The sequence below is a fragment of the Sander lucioperca genome, chromosome 19 (genome assembly GCF_008315115.2).
Source record: "Sander lucioperca isolate FBNREF2018 chromosome 19, SLUC_FBN_1.2, whole genome shotgun sequence".
Classification (NCBI taxonomy): Eukaryota; Metazoa; Chordata; class Actinopteri; order Perciformes; family Percidae; genus Sander; species Sander lucioperca.
This window is the reverse complement of record NC_050191.1, coordinates 20,553,145-20,574,871: the sequence shown is the minus strand read 5'-3', so window position 1 is coordinate 20,574,871 and position 21,727 is coordinate 20,553,145. Positions and strand designations below refer to the sequence as shown.

Below are 21,727 nucleotides of genomic sequence, written 5' to 3'. Positions count from 1 at the left end.
CTCACCCTGGCATTTCTCCTTTCTGGCTTTGTGTTGATCTTTCCTCATTTGTTCCTATCTTTTCTCCCCCTCTGCCTCCTCAACTACCTCTGCACAAGTTCTTCCCCCTCTCCCCCTCCGCCTCGCCTCTTTCCTCACTCCTTCCAGTCATCCCTCCCATCTGGCTGCCTCGCCTGCAGATGAGACCCTGCTAACAAGCCCTGACCTGTTAATTAGCCGTCTAATGAGTGCACTAACGAGGGATTGGCAGGCTGATTAGAGGTACTGGAGCTCAATACCTCACCAGTGGAAGCCGACCAGTTAATCAACTGGTCTGGAACAACACAGTTTTTGAAAATAATTCTTCGTGGTTGATACACGTGTCTGTGTCAATGTGTGTATACCTGTGTGTTACACATTTTACTCTTCTTCAACAGTTTTGCTTACGGCACAACAACAAAAAAATGTTTCGATAATTTCGGTAGAGGTAGAGAGTCCTGTGTGTGTGTGTGTGTGTGTGTGTGTACCTCCAGCAGGTCTATCATGCGGGTCATTTGGGAGTAGATGAGGACTCTGTGTCCCTGGGCCTTTAGCCGACTCAACAGGATATCCAAGGTGTGGAGCTTGCCACTTTCAGTGATCAGGCTCTCCTTATCTAAAAGAGGAAGAGACAGCAGTAAAGTGAAAACCCAAACTACCTGGATAGCGAGAGACTGATGCGACTCATTCAACACAGAATGTCCAGCACAAAATGTAAAAATGCATTTCTCTGAGGTTGTATCCAAATGATGTGAGATTCCATGTGTTTATGTACATTTTAAGATCATTAACAAAAAAATAAATAAATAAATATATATATATATCTTATCATTTACCAGAATGGGCTTACTTGCTTACTGGCACGATACAGAAATGCAGCCCAATCAATTCAGAGGTTTTTAACCCTTCCCTAATCAATACAAGTCTTTAATAAGAGTGTATACTCGAGGATAAAGACCCTTTCACCAGAGCGGATCAGCCCAGGGATCAATCCTCTAAATCTGTCCCTGATCCGGGGATTGTTTAAATAAAGCATGTGCACTTATTGACTGGATTGCTGATGAGAGAGAGAGAGAGAGAGAGAGAGAGAGAGAGAGAGAGAGAGAGAGAGAGAGAAAACAAGAAAGAAATTGTGAGAAAAAGTGATTTACACTCTATTTTACACAATGGCACAAAAGAGGAACAAATAGGCCCGGCAGTTGGTCTTGGTCACATTACTGCCAGCACCACATCAGGTGACTACAGAGGGCAAATGGGGAGCAATCTGACCCTGGGTCTGCTGTTCAAGTTGTTTCCTCCATGTCCAGCTGATGAGGAATTAACGTCACCTGGCACAATGGCAGAATGAGAAAAGGGCCGGGGCTGCCATCGACCCAGCGACAGGCACACTATGGTGTTTGACCGAGGGGTCGTGACCCTGAGTGGGGAGAACCTAAGGCCAGGTCCAGGGTCGGGTGACAGGGTCAGGCCCGGGTTACCAGAGAGTCCCTGTGGAAGAGCACCGCCTCGCACTCGACTTGGACACTTGTTCCCAAGCCCTTTTGTACAGAGAAAACCTGGGCTTATAAATATTTCCCAGTCTTATTTCCTTGCTTTGTCAACGTAATGTAACCAACCACGTTAAAATCATGTTCCATTAATCCAAAACACATGGTCAGAAAATTTAAACTGAGGCTGTGATAATACATGCATACGATAACTTTCTGCCAAAATATCTGGAAAACCCAGATATGAACTCATTGCTTTAAGACAATCGCATGCGTTAAAAGTATGGTTGATGAGCCGACAAGACTCACAAACTGGATCTTTTTCCATTTTTAACCAGTAGCATGCTATGCTAATGTGTACTCAGGCTGAACCCTGACCTGTGGCCCTTCAGTATAGCCCCCAAAAAAGGTCAGGCCCTGTAGAGGTGTTAAAGAGGAACTAATAGAACAGATGAACAGGGGGAAACACTCTGGGGACATATAGGAGAGCTCACCTACAGGTCACCGTGGAGTGCTGTCAGCCTGTCAAACACATTCGGCCCTGGTCACACAGCCCTAGAGCTCCCAAAGTGTCAACAGGGTGAGTTCTGAATCCAAAGCACATTTATGTCTTTCATTTCACTTGTTTGGTTTTCCTCCAGACAGCTGGTGTATTGCGGTCAAAGTATATATGTTTTTCACCATTGTTGTCATTCCTTGTTAACATTCTCCGGGTGAATAAAAATAACTGAGATAAAATGGACTAAAGATAGAGAGATGGAGAATAAGAAGGGAAAATAGACATAGGAGGATAATAAAATACACTCATAATACACTAATAGCAAGAGACAATAAACTAAATCTGAAGCAGATCCAACTTAACTATAGGTTTATTGTGAGGTAGGCAGTTGCTGTACGTTGCTGTGGTTCAATTCGGTATGTACCAAGAGACCAGTGCACCGCAGTCCTTGAGATACACAAACACTGTATCCTGCCATCAAAGGCCTATAATTGGCCTTGGCATCAAGAAAGTGGATGAATTGAAAAGTAACAGGAAGCGAGCGTGAGACATGCAGAGGATTAGACATGTGCGGGAAAATAAAAAAAGGTCCAGACAGACAGAGAGTGAAGGGGGTCTGTGGTGGCTCCGGCTACAGTGAGGCGCTATTAGCACGGCGGGGGCAGCGGCGATGTTGAGGTTGAGATCAGATGTGGGCCTCCTCACCGCAGGTGCCTGTCTAACCAGGGCTGCTGCTCAGTCAAGGGCACCAACAAGCGCTGCGGCCCACGCTGCCAACCTCCCAGATGCAAACCACCGCTTGGCAAAGACGCAAATGCTCATATAAGGCAATATTGCTCAACCCCTGCCACCAATCTGTTTCTCTTTAGCAGATTATATTTAAGCCTCCAGACTCCAATGTCATGTTTGAAGATGGGTTAAAGCCCCTATCTGAGGATTTCTGTGACCAAACAGGACTGAATGATGTATGCATTTAATCTAATTCTTGAAGGGCATTAACTGTAAATCGGAAAATCCCATATTATACAGTTGGATATTATTATTTCTGTATGAAGAGACATGTCAGCCAGGGTAATCCTTTTGTTTGTGCCTGGATTATGAAGGAGACCATTACTAGGAGAGCTGCTCCTTAAGAAAGCCACCTTCTGATATTTGATCAGACTGATGATATCTCTCTACATTTTATCTTTGTGTACTAGCTGAGGGCACCATCTGATCTGATCACTAACATATTTTAACTCAGTGACATTCAGCCTAAAGAGAAATGGTTTGTACAAAAAAGATGCTTCATTATCAAAGGAAAGCAGGGAAACAGATGTCCAACAAAAATGAAGAGGCCGTTTAAAAAGAAAAAAAATCCCACCCCTGCAACTATCCAAACTCCCTAAAGCCCAGTGATGTGGCTTACAGAGAGAGAGAGGTGGCCGAGTTCAAAACATTTAGAGCTGCATACCGAAAATCCCGTATTTCTAAATATCGCTGCCATACCCTATAAAGCCAAGCCAAGAAAATGAATAATTGCAATTTAGGAAGGGTTTTTGTGGTCTGTCTCATTCCAACATAACACTTATGGCTTACATTATAAGCTGCATGTGGCTGCAGTGAAATGCATGACCATTGGTCATAAATGTGAGCAAACTAGATGTAGTAATGCATGTAACATGGATTATGGAGAGTTTAGAAGGATTAAAATGGATATGTCTGTACATCTCACTCGTGTGGCACTTTAAAAGAATTGTCTGACAAGATTTGATCAGCTAAAAGTCAGTCAAAATTACCTCACATAGTACCAGCATCATATATATCATATATAGCGGATAGCAAAACAAAAGATGACCTCACACAAAAACCAAACAGCAGGACATTTGGGACGAAAAATTCCAATCTGAATACCCGAGTGGCAAAATGAAAATGTGGATTAAAATGCACTGAAGTGGACACAAAACAACTTTCTTATTGTGGACGGACAAGGACAAGGACTGGGTTAAGACCACACCCCAAAACACAAGCAAATCCCATGTGGTATCACACCACTCTGCTGTTGCTATGGATACACATATCAAGCTTCACCACCTGCCCTGCCCCCCTTTCATTGCACCCCCCACCCCCACCCGCCTAAATCCAATCCAGTCTAACAGCGGTATTCACCCGGCCAGCCCTCCCTACCTCCTGCTGGCAGATTAAGCTACACTCTTCTGTCCCTCCGCTCTCCCTCTTTCTACCACATCCACTGCACCCTCCAGCTTCCTCTCAATCCTTCCCTCCTCCGCTACTACAAACTCTCCCTCCCGCTCCTCCCAATACACCCTCTCCCCCTGCTGTCTGTCCCCCGACAGTGTAATCCAATCCCTGTAGGGCCAGAGCCAGGGGCCTGACACGGTCCTGACCCAATTAGAGGCCTGCTGCCAGCTAATTAACCCCGGCCCAGCCCTGGTGCCTGGCGCCTGATACTCCCAAACCAACCATGGCGCTAATTTCATTAATACGCCACTACAATCTTCTGTCCTGTCCGGTCCCCTCTGTTGCTGCTGCTGTGGCTGCTGCCAAAGCTAAGAGCGGAGCCGCCCTAACCAGGGAGGGAAGCAGGCCAGATGCAATCCAAAAGGAGGAGACCAACAGCAGCGAGATTGCAGAATGGAAAAAAAAAAAAAAAAGAGTCGAGAGCTGATGAAAGAAGATAGATGGATGGTTATGTGAGAAACAGAGACAGATGGGGGGCCACAGAGCAGGTCGAATCAACGATCGAACCGAGCGTCAGCCCCTCACTGTATAATGATACATTACACTGTGCAATCAATAAGTCAATGGGCAACACTTGTTCAGCACTGCTGATGATGGAAATATTAGCCTGACATTACTTTGCTGCTTCTGCATGTATTGACAAAAAACGGACTTAAACTTAATTTTCTCGCAGCCACGGCATAAGTATAGCTAAGAGCCAGATGCCAGCGGGAGGTTTTGGAAGCTTGGAGTGAAGTGGCTGACAGAAAACAGGGGATTTCAGCTTCTTTTTAGGGCTTGGTGAAGCTTTACAGATGCTTCCCCAGAAACATGTGTCCGCATCAAGACTACAGTTTCTCCCACTCTGGAGCTCTGGAGAAGAGCCAAATGACAAAAATGCATCCACGAAAGCCCAAAAATGTTGTAGCAGAAACTGAGTGATGAACTGCTTGTGCGTGGGTGCGTGCGTGTGTATGTACGTATGCGCATATATATATATATATATATATATATATATATATATATATATATATATATATATATATATATATATATATATATATATATATATATATATATGAGAGAGAGAACATGTTTGCAAATACATCACTGTCTCCCCTCAAACATGCAAGAAGAGCACTTCTCTTGGTTCTCTAGGAGCCGTTGAGCAGGGAAGAGACAGACAGTCTGATGAGGACTTAGAGATTCACAGGGGAATCTCACCACACCACAGCAGCCCACTGTGAACTCTGTCATTAAGATAGATTACTGCTAGTTACCCTTGGCCAACACTGGCTCGACACACACCACAGATGAAAGCTAGCGAGCTAGATACTACTTGGCTTCCATGTTCAAATATATCATCACAGAGGTATAATGTGGCTAATGTCTCCCCCTTCAGTCTACTTTGTGATTCAAGTTTCTTAAGTATCAGTGAACACGCTTTTCCATCTTGTGGACACATTATTAGCCATAAATTGGAGTAAGAAATCAAAACATCACGATCCCTTTACACACTTGGCGGGATGTTGTTGTTTTTCTCGGCTGCCAAAAGAATTCCGCAGACGGTGAAGCGGTGCCAGTATAATGCACATTGAGAGGGGCAGAGTCAGACGGTGATGTGGTGAGCCGTCTATGTTGTTTTGTGCCTGTCTATCAGAAGGTCGGGGAAGCTTCCTGCCATTTTGCTGGAGAGCAGAGTTTCTTTGAAGGGACAGGAAGGCAGAACTGCATTTCCCACAGCCTGATGTGGGCTGCTGGACAAGACCTGACTGGTCTCTCTCTCCCTTTCTCTATCTCTCTCTCCCTTTCTCTTTCTCTCTCTAACTCTCTCTCCCTTTCTCTTTCTCTCTCTCTGTCTCTCTAACTCTCTGTCTCTCTCTCTTTCTCTCTCTCCTTTGTCTCTCTCTCTCCCTTTCTCTTTCTCTCTCTGTCTCTCTAACTCTCTGTCTCTCTCTCTCCCTTTCTCTCTCTCTCTGTAACTCTCTGTCTCTCTCTCCCTTTGTCTTTCTCTCCCTTTCTTTCTCTCTCTCTTAGTCTGATTGAAGCACAGACACTCGCACACAGAAATGCATTCAAATACAGCCATTACAAAACAAGATGCACAACAAGTTGCACATAATGTGCCTCCTCCACAGCGGTGACAGTCAATTCCCAGCTCACAATAAAGCTGGAATAAGAGTTTGAGGGTCGGCGCTATAGTGAGAAGGCCGTCATTTTGTGGAACGGTTCCTTCTAATTACTGAAAGCGTCACAGGGGCCACACAGACAGCGAGGAAGGTTATTTCTGTGTCACTCTGGAATGTTCTGCAAATAATCCCAGAGCACGAATGTTCAAACTGATTTTTAAACCGACTCATACCATTTCTCTGCATGAAATTTGTTTCCGGAAAGTGAAAGAGAGGTGACCGCAGAACTGCAGCAATTTAGCAAGACTGGAATGTCTCTCTGATTATAGTGAAAACCTCTTCTCTTGTGGTGGCTCAGACTAGTTTACTGCATGGGTTCCATTCAACGGCTTTTAATACCCTGCATGCATCTTGCTTTCTCTGTGATCAGGTGCAGCAGCATCGCATCATTGTCAATGTCAACATTATTAACATTGAGCAGATAGTTCATTCTTTTTTTCAATGAAAAATATCTTCCCTCCAGGGAAATTCTGCCATCACAATAACATCCTAAACAAACTAATCTGAGGCCCGAGACATTACAGCCTCAATTGTTTTCTTCCTCCTCTACGGCCTGATTCTTATTAAGTCCTCTGATTAGATTCCTCAGTCGATATCAGCGGGCACCGGTACTCACGCCATGGCGCTCAAAACAAACAGTTATTCAGCTCTGCCATTTGTTCTAAAAGGTGTGGGGCTGGGAGTGCACAGGAGGGAGGGTGGGAAACTTCAGCTGAGCTACTGTACATATCTGAGCCTTGATGTGGCAACAATGTGTTCAGCGGAGGACGGGTGCCGGAGTGTTGGGTCACTTCCTTCCTACCGAGGCTGAGAAAGAAGTGGGAGACCAGACGAACCGAAAGGCTGTGGCCAGATACTGATTTCAGATCAGCGCCCGGTCCTGTCTGTTAGCGGGAGAGGATGGAGGTGAGGCTTGTCCTCGGACTGCGTGTGAAGAAAGGCAACGTCGCCGAGCGTGGGAGAGTGTGTAGGGAGAGGTGAGAGACACCTCAGGCCCCGTGTGAGCGCTGCAGTTCCCTAAATGGACCCGGTGGTGCGCACACGCACACACACACACACACACACACACACACACACACACACACACACACACACACACACACACACACACACAGACCATCTATTAGTGTTACCTAACTAAGCACTTGAACAATGACCAGTAGCTAAACTTCCTCGCTTTGTCTGCCTCCGTATAACTTCACAGGAGCTTTCAGACTGTTCTCACACAGACACACAAATACTTGTTTTGTTTCTCACTTTTACACACAAACACTCTCACAAGCACATGCATACACAGATGGGTAGAAGAAAAGAAAAAAAATTAAGCTTTACAACACTGCAATCTGTGAGAGAGTGTCAATAGGATTTTATATCACGTTTAGGGACTGTTGTGTCTTAAAGTACCAAACCCCACACGATAACTGCATTGCAGGCTTATCGAACAAGTATAAAAAAAGACACACATCCATTTTCTGTGCCAGGAACTTTTGTTGCCTCACAAAAACAAAAAAAGAGAGCAGTCATCATAATCCATGACGGAGACAGTTTATCAGACGTAGAGGGGCTGAGCAGGTCAGTGAGAAGGGAAGTGTTCTCTGTAAAACTGTAATGGCCTCTCTCACCCGGGACATCCATCAGTCATCTGAACCCTGGCAACGTATCAGCTCCCACTCTGCCCCAGCTGACCCTTAACTCAAGCTCTCTTCAGATAACACACGTGTAAGCACACGTACACACACAACCCTTTATTCAAACCTTAATTGGAAATCGCTGGTATGTGTATATGCGAGGGAACTTCTGCAGAAGCCCTTTATCTCAGCAGTTCCATTAGATTGTGAGGGATTGGCTGCCTGACAGACAGACAGAGGAGAGTGATCTGCCCCACTGACCCTGGACTGGCCTCTGTCGATTCTCCCACGGGCCCCTATTTCACCCTTCACTCAGAAAATATCCATCCAATATCCACAATTTGATAAACTTGTCAGTTAAAATATGACTCAAACAAATGAAGGTAGTAACTATGGGTACTGGTTTTCTGAAGCCAGTGTGTAGCCACAATAGGTTATTAGTATTAAATCGTCTACCACTTTGAACAAATAGGAGCATGTTAGAGCTCTCTGTGAGAAAAAAAAAAAAAAATTTCATGAATACATTTTTGATAACGGGTAACTGATCAGATTGTTATTGCTGAAGTTATGAGCTTACAAAACACTTTTTTCTGGACAGCATCATCTGTATTTTTGAAACAAGCTGTCTTTTTTCCATGGCAATGCAGGCTGCTGCTGTGGAGTAACAGTGTATTTACTAATAGATAGTCATTTACTAATATTTATTCACTAGTAGATGCTCATTTATGTGTTACCCTTTAGCTACATAGCCTCAAGTTAGCCAGTGTGAGCTACAGCAGAGCTGCACACCTGTCCAATAAAGACATGGCACAAACCCAAGTACAAAGTATAGCAGCAACATGACATAACACACAAACACAAAGTCCTTACCAGGTATCCGAATGAAGGACCATCCATGTCGCGGGTAGAGGGCCATCACACCCCCATGGCATTGTGGGTGAAAGGCATTGGCCCTCACACGCCAGTCTGAGGCAAGTTCGGGGGAGCCGTAGAGGAAACACTGTTTAAAGACTGTGCCCCCTCCACTGCGTGTCACCCGCCACTCGTACTCTGCACTGCGGTCGTTACAATAGCGCTCCATCGGAACTGCTGTCACCTAGGAAACCAAAAAGAAAAGATAAGGTTTTTTCTTTATTTTATAACAAAAGAACGTATTGTGTGGTGAAAGAAGGACGATTTTATAATAATACACGTGTTACAAATAGGTTGACATACAACGTGTGCTATTACTTTTACTAAGCAATACATTTTATTACAATACATGTTATTCAAAACATTTGCTTTTGTCTGCATGATGTGATGATTTTTTTTTTTTTTTTTTATTAAACTATTTATTAAAAAACGTTAAGAAATGTACCACCAAGAGACCTACACTAGAGATAGAGAAAAAAACACTGAATCAGCAGGTTTTGTGTGTGTGTGTGTGTGTGTGTGTGTGTGTGTGTGTGTGTGTGTGTGTGTGGGTGTGTGTGTGTGTGTATGTGTAGGAGAGGGTCAAGCAGAAGCTTAACCAATGGTGAACAACCTAAGCAAGAAGCCCTTTTTTTAGAGGCTCTGTTTGTTTTATATGCAGCTGGAAGCCACAGTGGACACCCCCACACCCCAACCACACACACACACACACACACACACACACACACACACACATTTCACAGATAAGACTTTCTCATTGTTGAAAGCCTACAAAAGGCAATGTGCACAGCGTTTCCCTCTTCCCTTTCCACGACCACCCAAATGGTTGTCTGTCTTAAACGGGTCAGCACACACACACACACACACACAGATATACGTGTGCACACACACACACAACACACATACCCTGGGTGTGGCGGCTAGCAGGAACTTGGGTGGCAGTGTAGGTTGGCAGGGTCGCAGCGTGGAGGTGGCAGAGTTTCGACTGTAGATCATCACGTCTGTGTGTCCCATCATGCCTGGTCTTAAGGCTGTGAACACCAGGTCCTGAAAACACACACACACACACGCACGCACGCACGCACGCACGCACGCACGCACGCACGCACGCACGCACGCACGCACACACACACACACACACACACACACACACACACACACACACACACACACACACACACACACACACACACACACACACACACACACACACTGTATGAAATTGCTAGTCATTTCAAAAAACATCACAACTGATGTTGCAGCTCCTGCTGAACGGATTCCTGCTTTGATTTGTGGCAAAGTGGGCAAAAGAAAAAAAGAGGTGCTACAAATAATAAACTGATAGAGGTTACTGAGTGCAGCGCTCATGTTTTTGTTTTTTTTAGACTACTCTAACAGCATATTTGAATTTTATTGGGTACAAGCCTGACATGTTTTTTAAAATGTGAGCTAAATGCTTCAAATGTTATGTCAAATCTATGATTATGCAGCTTATATGATTTCAGTTGTCACAGGATAAACAGCACGCCGGATCATGTCATCTTTTCTGCAAAGAACTTTTGGGGAAGACATACATTATACATAGATTTAGAGCAAAGACATGAATGAATAATTCATATATGTAACGCAAGAGTTATGCGTATGTTACTGTGTGACGCCACAAAAAATGGTGGATACACAGTGCCACCTAATGGCAGTTTATCAAATGATATCAGGTCATCTCCATGGGTTAGTAAGAATTCTTTTCTCTGCCTTATTGGATTTGATAGGTCAAAATATGTGTATTGCAGCATGCACCAGAGCAGATACTGGTTTCTGAAGCCAATGTGTAGCCAATAGGTTAAGAGTATTAAAGTGTTTAACACTGTAAACAAATAGGAAGATGTTAGAGCTCTCTGTGAGAGAAGAAAATTGATTTTCATGAATAAATTCTTCATAATTCAGACAAGACATAACGTTTAGAAACTACTGCATGTTGCCAGTTCAAAAGTGGTAACAGAGATAAAAGTGAGACACACATTCAATACATATTGTATGACATGATATTGAAGCCTCAAAAGCTATACAAGTAAAACATGTATTGAATCCCTCAACGGTAGCAGCAGGACAGCTGAAAGCAGTGGTAAGAACACTGTCGAGTCCACAGCCAGAGAGAGATGAGCCAAGCAGAGAGAAGATGCCAGCTACACGCAGCTTCAAAAAGAAAAATGAGGAGTTGAAAGAAGTAAACTGCGGGGGTGAGTCATTTTTTAGAAGCTTAGGTGGGAGTCTGGGGTCAGCATGGTCATACAGTATTAGCTCTCCAGGTGTCTGTAAGTTTTCTCGGTTCTTCTCATATTTGAACTTCTTATATTTTTCTGCTCTTTCATTCCTTAAGCCGCTCGGGGTTTGGAACCTAAGACGCTCGGCAGCTGCCTGACTCAGTGTGTCAAGGCCAAGAGAGGATGAGGTGGATGGAATTACCCCGACAGCATTTTCTCCTGAGTAGTTTCCACCCAACAAGTTAAGTGAAAATTGGTGGAGGATGGTAACGTGATACACATCTGCCAATTGGGTAACTGTTTAAGCTAAGAACAATGACTAAAACACAGTGGCTTTGCAGTGGATCTGCAGCTGTTCACATTTCTTTGAGGCGGTCTGTATATTTGAATTGGCATCTATGCTTTGTACTGTCTCTTCCTCACCAACGATTAGGTTTCCAACTTGCCAAATAATAAAAAAAAAAATTGGAGGAAATATGGGCTGTCTCAATGTAACCCTGAGGTTCTCCTTCTGCAGAATCCAACACATATGAAAGCATTTGAGTGCAGTTGAAACCAACTGTGGTTTGCTACATTTATCCTCTGAGATACTGAACTGACAAACATTACAGACTGCTAAGCTACAAGAATAGTTTGATGGAACAATATGCAACTTGTTTCCAAATCTCCCATAAACCAGCAGCAACACATTGGTGCCATTTAAGATCTACCATGTACCAAATCCACATCAACTCCAACCTCTGTTACGACCATCAGTGTCCTCAGAACCAGCTTCCCTGTAAGCAGTGTAGCCTCTGGTGCTGAAAAAACAGCAGTCAGCAAAACAGTTTCCATATCACACCAAAATAGGATTTAAATAGCTGTTTATTGGGCTCTAATGTGTATATAACATATAGACTAAAATAGTGTCAAAAACAGAAGGGCTTCCCCATTGATGTTACATTTTTGCAGAAATAGATGCACATCTGCTCTGGAAGACAAACTAAAAATGTTTCTATTGGTGTAGATTGGCCTTTAGTCCTATTTTTTTTTTAAGTCCTTTTTTCTACACGTCTGACAGTAGTAGTACAGAGAGATGCTGGACTGCACAGATCCTGGAGACATACAGAGAGAGGGAGAGGACAGTGTTACTGGATCACGGGGCTACAAAGGGATTGTGTTCCACACTGGAGCCCAGAGGAGGGAGAAGAAGCCTGGGGCAGAGAGCAAGCTGTGTGGCCAAACACTGACTGATGCTCTGGCGGAAAGATTTTAGCATCATCAGCAGCACGTGCCTTACTGCTGGGTTTCTCCTGTCTGTCATACACCCACATGCACTGCAGATGGCTACTCAGGGGTTTTTGTACATAGATTTTAGTATGATTTTAGAGTGTGCGTGTGTGTTGTATGTTTCTCACCTGTAGAACGGGGCTGGTGTTCGTGTTCAGGAAACTGGTGGGTCTGTTCGGCCACAGAATTAGGTCACTGCGAGACAGACACTTACTCCTGGGCTGTAACCTCCCGCTCTCCCCCCGCGAGTGTCTGGCTTCCTCCTGACCCTCTTCTTCAAGACCAAACAGGCGCTGATGGTGGAGCCGATATGCAGCTTTGAGGGACAGAAAAAGGGCTAACCATCTGTGAAAGAAAATAGCAGGAGGCAGGAGAGGAAAAGATAGAAATACTTTAAATAATTCTGCTATAACCATAACTGTTGTGTAAAGTTGGCCGCTATTTTATTATTTAACATGAATGAATGAAACTCAAAGCTTCAAGCCCACCTTACTAAGGTGCCTTGCAGCATGAGATTGGACATCTCAGCCGGTGACACGTCGATGAAGCGCAGGAAGGAGAAACAGCTTCCTTTGTCATCACCTGGAGAGGTAAAAACAGAAAATAGAACGAAGAATATGAAAACTAAGCAAAGAAACACAATAAGGACAAATGTGGAAATAACAAACAGGGAGAATAGGAAGGAATGACGGAAACATCAGAGGAGGAGGAGAAGAGAGGAACTGGGGTGAAGCTGAGGTTTGAAACTCCTGGTTCTCACCTTTTCTGTGAAAAAGAGACTGCTGGATGTGATTTGGAGAGAAGGGAGACAACAGCACTTGAAGTAATCTGAGGAGGAAGTAGAGACAGACAGAGTTACAGCACTAAACGTGAGTACAAGCAAAAGAGACTGAATTGTCCTGCGATTATTAAATTCCAGTCCGACCCACAACCTACTTCTCCGAGTATGAATAGCTTTAATCGGGATAATAGCTTGAATCAGCAAATGTGCACAAGAACAAAGATTTGCCCAGAAAAAGTAAATATTCAACAGTGTTTAACACAGCAATTTAAAATGTAAACCTAACCCTATTAAAAACAATGCTTGTAGAAACTTGGATAGACCTGTTTTCATTGGATTTCGAGCATACAGTGCTGCTCATAAGTTTAGGACACCCATTCTAAAGTTGACTAAAAAGAGGAATAAAAAAATCATCTTTTGGAAATTGATCTTAACGCCTTAATTTAAAAAAATAGGAAAAAGCCAACCTTTGAGAACACCAATTTTCTTTGTGAATGAATAATGTATCGTAAATAAATAAATGTTCTTCCTTAATATACAGGGTGCATAAGTAAGTACACCCCTATGTTAAACTCCCATAGAGGCAGGCAGATGTTTATTTTTAAAGTTATTTCATGGATCCAGGATACTATGCATCCTGATAAAGTTCCCTTGGCCTTTGGAATTAAAATAGCCCCACATCATCACATACCCTTCACCATACCTAGAGATTGGCATGGGGTACTTTCCATAAAATCATTTCTCAATGCAAATCAAACCAACTATTAGGCTAACTGAAATAAAACCATGCCAATCTCTAGGTATGGTGAAGGGTATGTGATGATGTGGGGCTATTTTAATTCCAAAGGCCAAGGGAACTTTATCAGGCATTAAGATCAATTTTTAGTCAACTTTAGCATGGGTTCCTAAACTCATGAGCGGCACTGTACTTGTCAGAAGTGTATCTGTGTGGAAGAACTTACTTGTTTTTGGCCTGGTTGTGTGCGTGGATGAGGCCATGCCGGTGGAGGAACTTAGACATGATGTAGGGCTTAAGGGACATGTGGAAAGGAGAGCGCGTCTCCTGGCGCTCAAACAAGTCAGGGTGGTTACACACCTAAACACAAGCAGACACAGTGTATTTAGAAAAGAAAATAAAAGGCACCAGCACTACTCAAAGACTGCCAATTCATTGTTTAGTTGTACATCTTAAATGGTATTCCCACTCATAAAATGTAACTCTATTATTACTTTTGGAACATCCTTCGGAAATCTGCTGTACAAAAAAAATAATCAGAGTTTTGATAAAATGATACTTTAAAAAGAGCCTCAAATTATTAGGATTAATAACAGCCATTAATCATCGGGACTGCTGCGTCTGACAAAACAACCCATACTCTTTATAGCCGTGATCATCTAGTTGTGCTTTATTCTATTTCTGCCCTGGAAGCCAAAAAAGGCCAGGCCGCAGCTCGTACCTTCCTGAACTGCATGACCAGGTTCATGAGGGAGGAGGTGGTGCTGTGGGACTGCTGGGCCGTGCCCATGGACGACTGCAGCAGATCCTCGATGGAGATCTTGTTCCTCAGAGCCTGGTAGAGCAACCTCTGCCGGGACGTCAGCTGGCAGTAGGTCAGGATCTCAATCTGGAGACGGAGAGTGTGTAAAAAAAACAAACAAAAAAAACACAGACTAAGCTATTAAAACTGTGCTACTAAAGCACCATCATTACTACTACCTTGCTGATGATTCATTTCTTCAAAACTGAATGATAAAATAAATGATTTTATTGGGCCAATGACACTGTAAACTGTCTCTGTTTTGTTTTTTTATTGTTTAGTTTCGGTCTTTAGGATTGAGGACGGAATTATTTTAGGATGAAATGAAACAAAAAGGAAGGGTGTGTAACATGACAACAGTATATAATATAATACGATATACGATGTTTTTTAACCAAATACATTGATGTCGATATTGCGGCAATATTGTAGGGTTGACTATTGGTGCTTTCACAAAATATTAACACAATGAGAGTTTTGATAAATAATCACCAATAATGTGGATACAATGACTAAGTAGTGAAAGGCAAATAATTAAACAGCTAGTAAGTCCGATAAGTCCAGAAAATGACATCACTTTACTGTAATGCAGCCTTTAAAACCAGGAAAAGACACCACTTGTGTCATATTACAATGTCCAAAATCTGAGACGATTGCTAGCCTCATATATCGATGTCGATATAATATCGATATATTGCCCAGCCCTGGACAACAGTGAATGAAAAATGTTGTTCTTTGGACCTGGTTAGTAAAAAGATTGATTTACAAAGTAATGCTTGGCTACATATATAACATGAGGCAACAGTGAAGACAAATGATTCAGCGTTACTGCTTTGTTATCCCTCCACTGAAGACACAGTATTCTCACAAACACAAATCTCTGGTTTTATCTAGTGTCACGCTTTGATGAAAGCAATGAAATTGAACATCAACAAACTGTAAAATCCCAGCCATGAACCACGAGGGAACTTCGCCGGTTACTACTGGCTTCAGAGTGCTGACAAAGCGGGAGAAAGCAACAAGTGGAGAATAAAAGGAAGTGGGCTGGCAGGACTGCATGCGGGTGCGAAGGAAAGCGAAAAAGGCCGATGCGGGGGAGCGGTGAACTCTGCCATTCTTCTGACACCGTGTATCGAGACTCCCGCAGCGTGTGAGTGAGTATGTGTCTTGTGTTACAGCAAAAGACTCCGAGTCCAACATCTGTCAAGAGGATCTGCCAGCACAAGCTTATTACAACACGTTTCTGTGTCAATGAGGTGTACGAGGAGTCGGATGGAGGAAGAGGGCAGGTTTAATCAGGAGAGGAAAGAAGTAGGGGCTACATAGTATTGACAGAATATAATATTATATCATCTTGTCCAATCATACGCCAGAATCTTCATGGAAAACCTGAATCCGTTTTAGATTACACCGTGTGGAAAACCTTTCCCTCAAAATATGGTAAATACAGTTTTTGTCATTTAAAAACTGAGACTTGCTATTGCATTAATGTCCAATTGTCCAAATAAATGCGCAGCTCTGGACAAAAGGCTTGGTTCAGTAAACACAGAGAAGAAAGTTGGCTCATCTACCTTGTCCGAGAGCTCGTTTTCCACATCCTTCTTGATTCTGCGCAGCATGAAAGGCTTGAGGATCATGTGCAGTCTGGAAAGTTGGTCTGGAACACAAACATCACACAATCGTGTTTAGCTACAGAACATATCACACGCAACACTGAACAAAGATAAAAGTTCAATGTGGGCACACAAACAACAGAATATCCGTACAAATCAGCTGAAAAATATCTTGTGTCGGTAGCCGGAAAATAGGAAAAACAAACGAGGAAAAATGTTTCTCAGAGCCAAGAGTTTGTACTCACTCTCGTCAATGGCAGACTTGTTTTCAGCGTGGCTCTCGATGTCCTTGGAGAACCACTCGTTAAACTCTTCATGGGAATCGAACAATGTAGGCATGATGAAGTGCAACAGGGCCCACAGCTGAGAGACAGTAATAACACACAGCCGTCAACACCTCTGTCTTGCTCACACCGACTCGCATAAACACACACACACACACACGTTTCAATATCTTTGTGGGGACCCGTCATTGACATAATGCATTCCTTAGCCCCTTACCCTAACCTTAACCATCACAACTAAATGCCTAACCTTAACCCTTACCCTCATCCTAACCATAACCTAATTCTAATCCTAATTCTAAAACCAAGTCTTAACCCTCAAACAGCCCTTTAACCTTGTGGGGTCCAGCATTTTGGGCCCACAAGGCTGTGCAGACCCCACATGTATACTGTATTCCCCGGTTTTTGGGCCCCACGAATATAGTAAAACAAACACACACACACACACACACACACACACACACACACACACACACACACACACACACACACACACACACACACACACACACACACACACACACACACACACACACACACACACACACACACACACACACACACACACACACCTCAGCCATCGTGTTCTGGATGGGCGTCCCGGTGAGCAGCAGTCTGTTTCGACACTGGAACTGCAGAAGGATTTTCCACCGAACACTGAAAACACAGAGGGAAACAGTACTGTAATCACACCAATTACTCAAAACTGTGGGACACCATTTGTATGCGACTGTATGTTTCTCATTTCAAGATTTAAACTTTTTCAAAACATTTTGTGACTAGGTTTGTAGATTTTGGCCAGTGTCCAATAGTAGCCATGAAATGATGCATACTTTATGTAGTTGTACAGATGAACAACTACATTTTTACACAGGTTTTCAGACTTTTCGTTGATTTTCTAAACGTTTTTAAAAGAACCATTTCGCAGCTCTGCATGTTGAGGCCAGTGTATTACAAATTGCACGTCAAACCTAATTAAAGGAACCCATGTTAGCACTGAATAAAAATCAACTCGCAGAGACTTGAAACTCACCATTATATTATATATCACTTAGTTTTTTGTGTAGTTAGTAAAGCTGTACAAAAATAAGTCAATCTGCTGAAACTAGCGGTTGAATCAGGGAAAGGTAAAAAATGCAACTTTCAGCTGAAAGCTGTGAGAAACTTTGGAAAACATATTTTAAATGTATATTTGACTCTATTTATGTGAGTGTGCTGAAACACCAGTATGGTCCTCTAAACCCAATCATTGAAATGATCAACTATAATAAATCAAGTATTGGGTATCAACACATGCCATGTGTTCAATGATGATACAGCAAGCATGTTCATCTTTTACCTGGTGCTGCTCTTCAGTGCCTGGGCCTCATCCAGAACCATGTACTGCCACTTGACCCTCTGAAAGTACTTGACGTCCTGGACCACCAGCTGGTAGCTTGTGATCACCACATGGAACGGTGCATTTTGCGTGTAAAGGGTTTTCTATTCAAACATAGACAAAACATAGATACAGACAGAGTTATAGACTAGAAGAAGAAAACAAGAATATGATTTATTGAGCCAACAGTACAACAAAGCATTTCATTAGTATCGTATCTTCACAACACTGGGGGCCAGATGTACGTACATTTGTGAATGTAGCGTTATCAGCGCCATGGCCAACCTGCAGAAAGCGCACGCTGTGATACTTCAGCTTACGTTGTATTTACCAAACCTGCAGTTCCTCGGGTAATCAGCGCCTTTCTCCGCCCACTATACCGTAAATTGTGCTGTAGCAAAGCGTTAAGTACTGGTGCTATGATACGGCTGAGTGCAGACTGCGATATTCCCACTGCTGATGCTATGACTCTTTGAAATGATCCTGATGCCAATATTTGTAATGTAACGAGGAGTTTAACAACTGCTGGAATGGAATGTGAACGCTGAGTCGGAGATTCAATGTCATCTTTGATTTCTTCCAGTAACGGTAATATTGCATGGCTGCTTAATCTGTAACGCTTAATGATTTAGTGTTCACTCAACTGAAAAAGTGTGAGCCTTGTGGCAAAAACCTTTTCAGCTCGTCTCCTTGTCCTATATCTTCGTCTTGCTTGGATTACTGCTGCCATTTCACCAGGAGGCATATGCGAGGAAACCTGCTTCCAGGTTTACATCTGCTTTTAAGAGGCGGAGAATTTTCACCGCAAAATAGAGGCGCACTTTCATGGCCGTTTTTTGTACCGCGGAATACATAATTAGGCACACTTTACGCTTCCCCTCCCATCTCTTTATGGGAAACTCCCACTTTCCCCTTGACCCTCCCGCGAAAATATATGCATGACACGGAAAAGCGCAATTTGCTGCTCTGTCCCGCGACAGGCAGTCTGCCCTTTTACCTCAGTGCGGCCCGTTTGTACATACCTCGCCATGCTGTTACGCGCACGTTGCGAAACAAATACACCTGAAGTGGGCGCAAAAGCGTTAGTACATCTGGTCCTGGGTGTTCATAATCATCAGCATTGTCTTCTCTTCCTTACCTGGCTCCAAAATTTCCGAATCACCTTGCGATCGTGTGGATTCCCCCAGTATGGCAACACCTAACGGACAAATCAGTGAGGTTAAAACAAGAACAAACAATGACTCAGCTCTGTCAAGAAACTCACCCAACCTATATCCAAACTGAGCTTTTCCTAAACGCTTACTTTTACATGGAGCAATGTAATGAAAACAGAGCTACGCTGATGTTCCCAAGGGAAACATTTAGGCATAGCAACATGTATGAATCACAGCTTCTGTTGTTGAGTTGATAATAAAATGTGATGTGAAAAGATTTAACCATCATTACATCACTCAACGCACACTGGCATTCCATTGTTTTTAGTCAGTCTTGCTTTGAGTTTTCAGGAAGCTTATCTTCAAATGGTGTAATAGGGTCTTTTCACACCTCATTAGCAAAACAGACTGGAATTGATTTATTTTCAAACTGTGCGTGTGCGTGTGCGTGTGTGTGTGTGTAAGCATAGCCGACATATTCATTCATTCACAGCCTGTCAAAGGCCTGTTAAGACGTGCAAAAAGTTTTTACAAGTGCGGCCTCTCAACAGTCAAAATGTTAACAGCTTTGGAGTCCTAACATAGGCAATGCTACCAATGTTTTGGTACAACACTGCCCCCTGATGGATAGTTCTAGACATGCTTGCAGCTTTGAGTCCTTTATCCTCGTCAGTTCTCAGATGTCGTTGATGTTGACAGACTTTTTAACAAGAGCAATGCAGCACCGGGTTCATTAGAGGAGTGAAAACCACTAAAATAGGGAGAGAAATAAGGAAGCCAAGATTCCTGCAGACATGTTGTTGTTGTTTTTTGCAGGTTTTCCGCTGCCGCGCTCACTCAGCAGCATCAAGGATTCTCACCTTGAATTTGGGCACAAAGCGGGTGAACTCCTGATGCCAGTTGTTGAGTGTGGATGCAGGAGAGATGATCAGGAACGGACCCCAGATGTTGTCTCTCTGTGCAGGAACAAGAAAAGAGAATACGTCGTCAGCCACCCCAACAGGTGGTGTTTTTTATGTGTGAGCGAGCACCCGATAACAGGAAGCCCTGGAGGAACACGGCGTGCATCTTCCTGTCAACGATAGCTCGACTCTGAAAAGCACACATTTCCCCTAAATTCCACTTTTTCTGCTTTTGGTGCTCTGAAACTTAACGATCTAAAGAGGTGGCAAATCAGCTGTTCCACAACAATGATATAAAGAAATGTGAGTCATTGAGTGAAATGCACAGCCAGTAACCAGGGACTCTTTAAAGGATGCAGGTGCACAAAATAGCTGGATGTTAGATGTTTTCATAAGTCTATAAAAACAGCCGAGACAATTGAATATTCCACAAAGTTTTTTGGAAGTGTGTGATGAATGAAAGCCTTTGGCCTGGTACTCTGGCTCACCTCTGCTAAGTGTGCCAACAGGGCGATACTCTGGACTGTCTTCCCCAGCCCCATCTCATCTGCCAGGATTCCATTGATTCCCTGCAGAGAGAGGAAAACAAAGGAGAAAATAAATCATTCAATGTCATTCAATGTGTATAAATAAGCACATCATAATAAGGAATCATGTGAATGCCAAAAAAAAACATCAGAGACTGTAAAAAAAAAGAAGAAAAAAAAGTTTTAATTGATTCATAAACTAAAGCATCCATTCACAACATCTGCTGGCCAAAGAGGACACTGCAACTGATTTATTATGTAGGTGGTTTCACAATTCAATTACAGGTTATTCTAATGCCGTATTATAAGTATACCCTTACGAAAGCATTACCACTGAGCTCTTTTAGCAATCCATACCTCTAGCCACAAAATGACAACATGACGAATGATAACATCGCAATAGATCAAAAACAAACAAATCCAGACAGGTCTCGAATGTCAAAGACAGATGTGGTTACCTGTTCATAGAGGTTGGCCAGCCAGTTCATGCCCTTGAGTTGGTAACCCTTGAGTTTGCCGTTGAAGATAGTGGGCTGAGGAATGTCTTCACCTGCATGGATAGACGGGTTAGAGAGGCTGTAGCTCTCTCCAAACCCAGAGCCGGCGCCTGAGGATGAGCCCACTGCTGAGTGGAGCGACGCACAGCGACTGTCCTTAGCCTCCTCATCAAACATTCGCGTCTACAGGGTAAACAGTTGGAGATTAGCACAGTACAGACAGGGTAGCGTGTGTGTCTGTGTCAGTGTGTGTGTGTGTGTGTGTGTGTGTGTGTGTGTGTGTGTGTGTGCATCAACGTACTCTCTCTTGATGAATCTGGTAGGCTTCTTTGGCATTCCTCAAGGCCTGGGACTTGTAGTAATCGCTATCTGAAATCGCACACAATCAACTTGTGTATTAAACAAAAGAATCAAATTCAAACCCACATTTCTTGCCTATAAACAATGGCATATTACTCACGTCTAAAACTATTTTACAAAGAAATACCATGTATTTTCTGACTAAGCAGACAATTAATTGTAGAATATCGTCATTAGTCAACAGCAGATTGTAATTTGTAGTGATAAGTG

At 43.2% G+C, this 21,727-nt stretch overlaps 1 protein-coding gene across 4 annotated transcripts in view; it reads right to left on the bottom strand.

Annotated features, from left to right (window-relative positions):
• ino80 (INO80 complex ATPase subunit) overlaps positions 1 to 21,727 on the bottom strand; it is a 44,873-nt gene that overhangs the window by 16,598 nt on the left and 6,548 nt on the right. For all 4 annotated transcript variants that reach the window (XM_035995342.1, XM_035995345.1, XM_035995343.1 and 1 more), the window contains exons 12-28: positions 21,459 to 21,526; positions 21,119 to 21,340; positions 20,622 to 20,702; positions 20,092 to 20,187; positions 19,216 to 19,275; positions 18,039 to 18,181; positions 17,272 to 17,356; positions 16,661 to 16,778; positions 16,374 to 16,459; positions 14,722 to 14,889; positions 14,227 to 14,360; positions 13,244 to 13,311; positions 12,972 to 13,065; positions 12,612 to 12,828; positions 9,860 to 10,000; positions 8,912 to 9,137; positions 507 to 634 (exon numbers count right to left, since the gene is read on the bottom strand). In XM_035995342.1, coding sequence (XP_035851235.1) covers positions 507 to 634; positions 8,912 to 9,137; positions 9,860 to 10,000; positions 12,612 to 12,828; positions 12,972 to 13,065; positions 13,244 to 13,311; positions 14,227 to 14,360; positions 14,722 to 14,889; positions 16,374 to 16,459; positions 16,661 to 16,778; positions 17,272 to 17,356; positions 18,039 to 18,181; positions 19,216 to 19,275; positions 20,092 to 20,187; positions 20,622 to 20,702; positions 21,119 to 21,340; positions 21,459 to 21,526 — 2,135 coding nt within the window. The remainder of the gene's footprint in view (positions 1 to 506; positions 635 to 8,911; positions 9,138 to 9,859; positions 10,001 to 12,611; positions 12,829 to 12,971; positions 13,066 to 13,243; positions 13,312 to 14,226; positions 14,361 to 14,721; positions 14,890 to 16,373; positions 16,460 to 16,660; positions 16,779 to 17,271; positions 17,357 to 18,038; positions 18,182 to 19,215; positions 19,276 to 20,091; positions 20,188 to 20,621; positions 20,703 to 21,118; positions 21,341 to 21,458; positions 21,527 to 21,727) is intronic.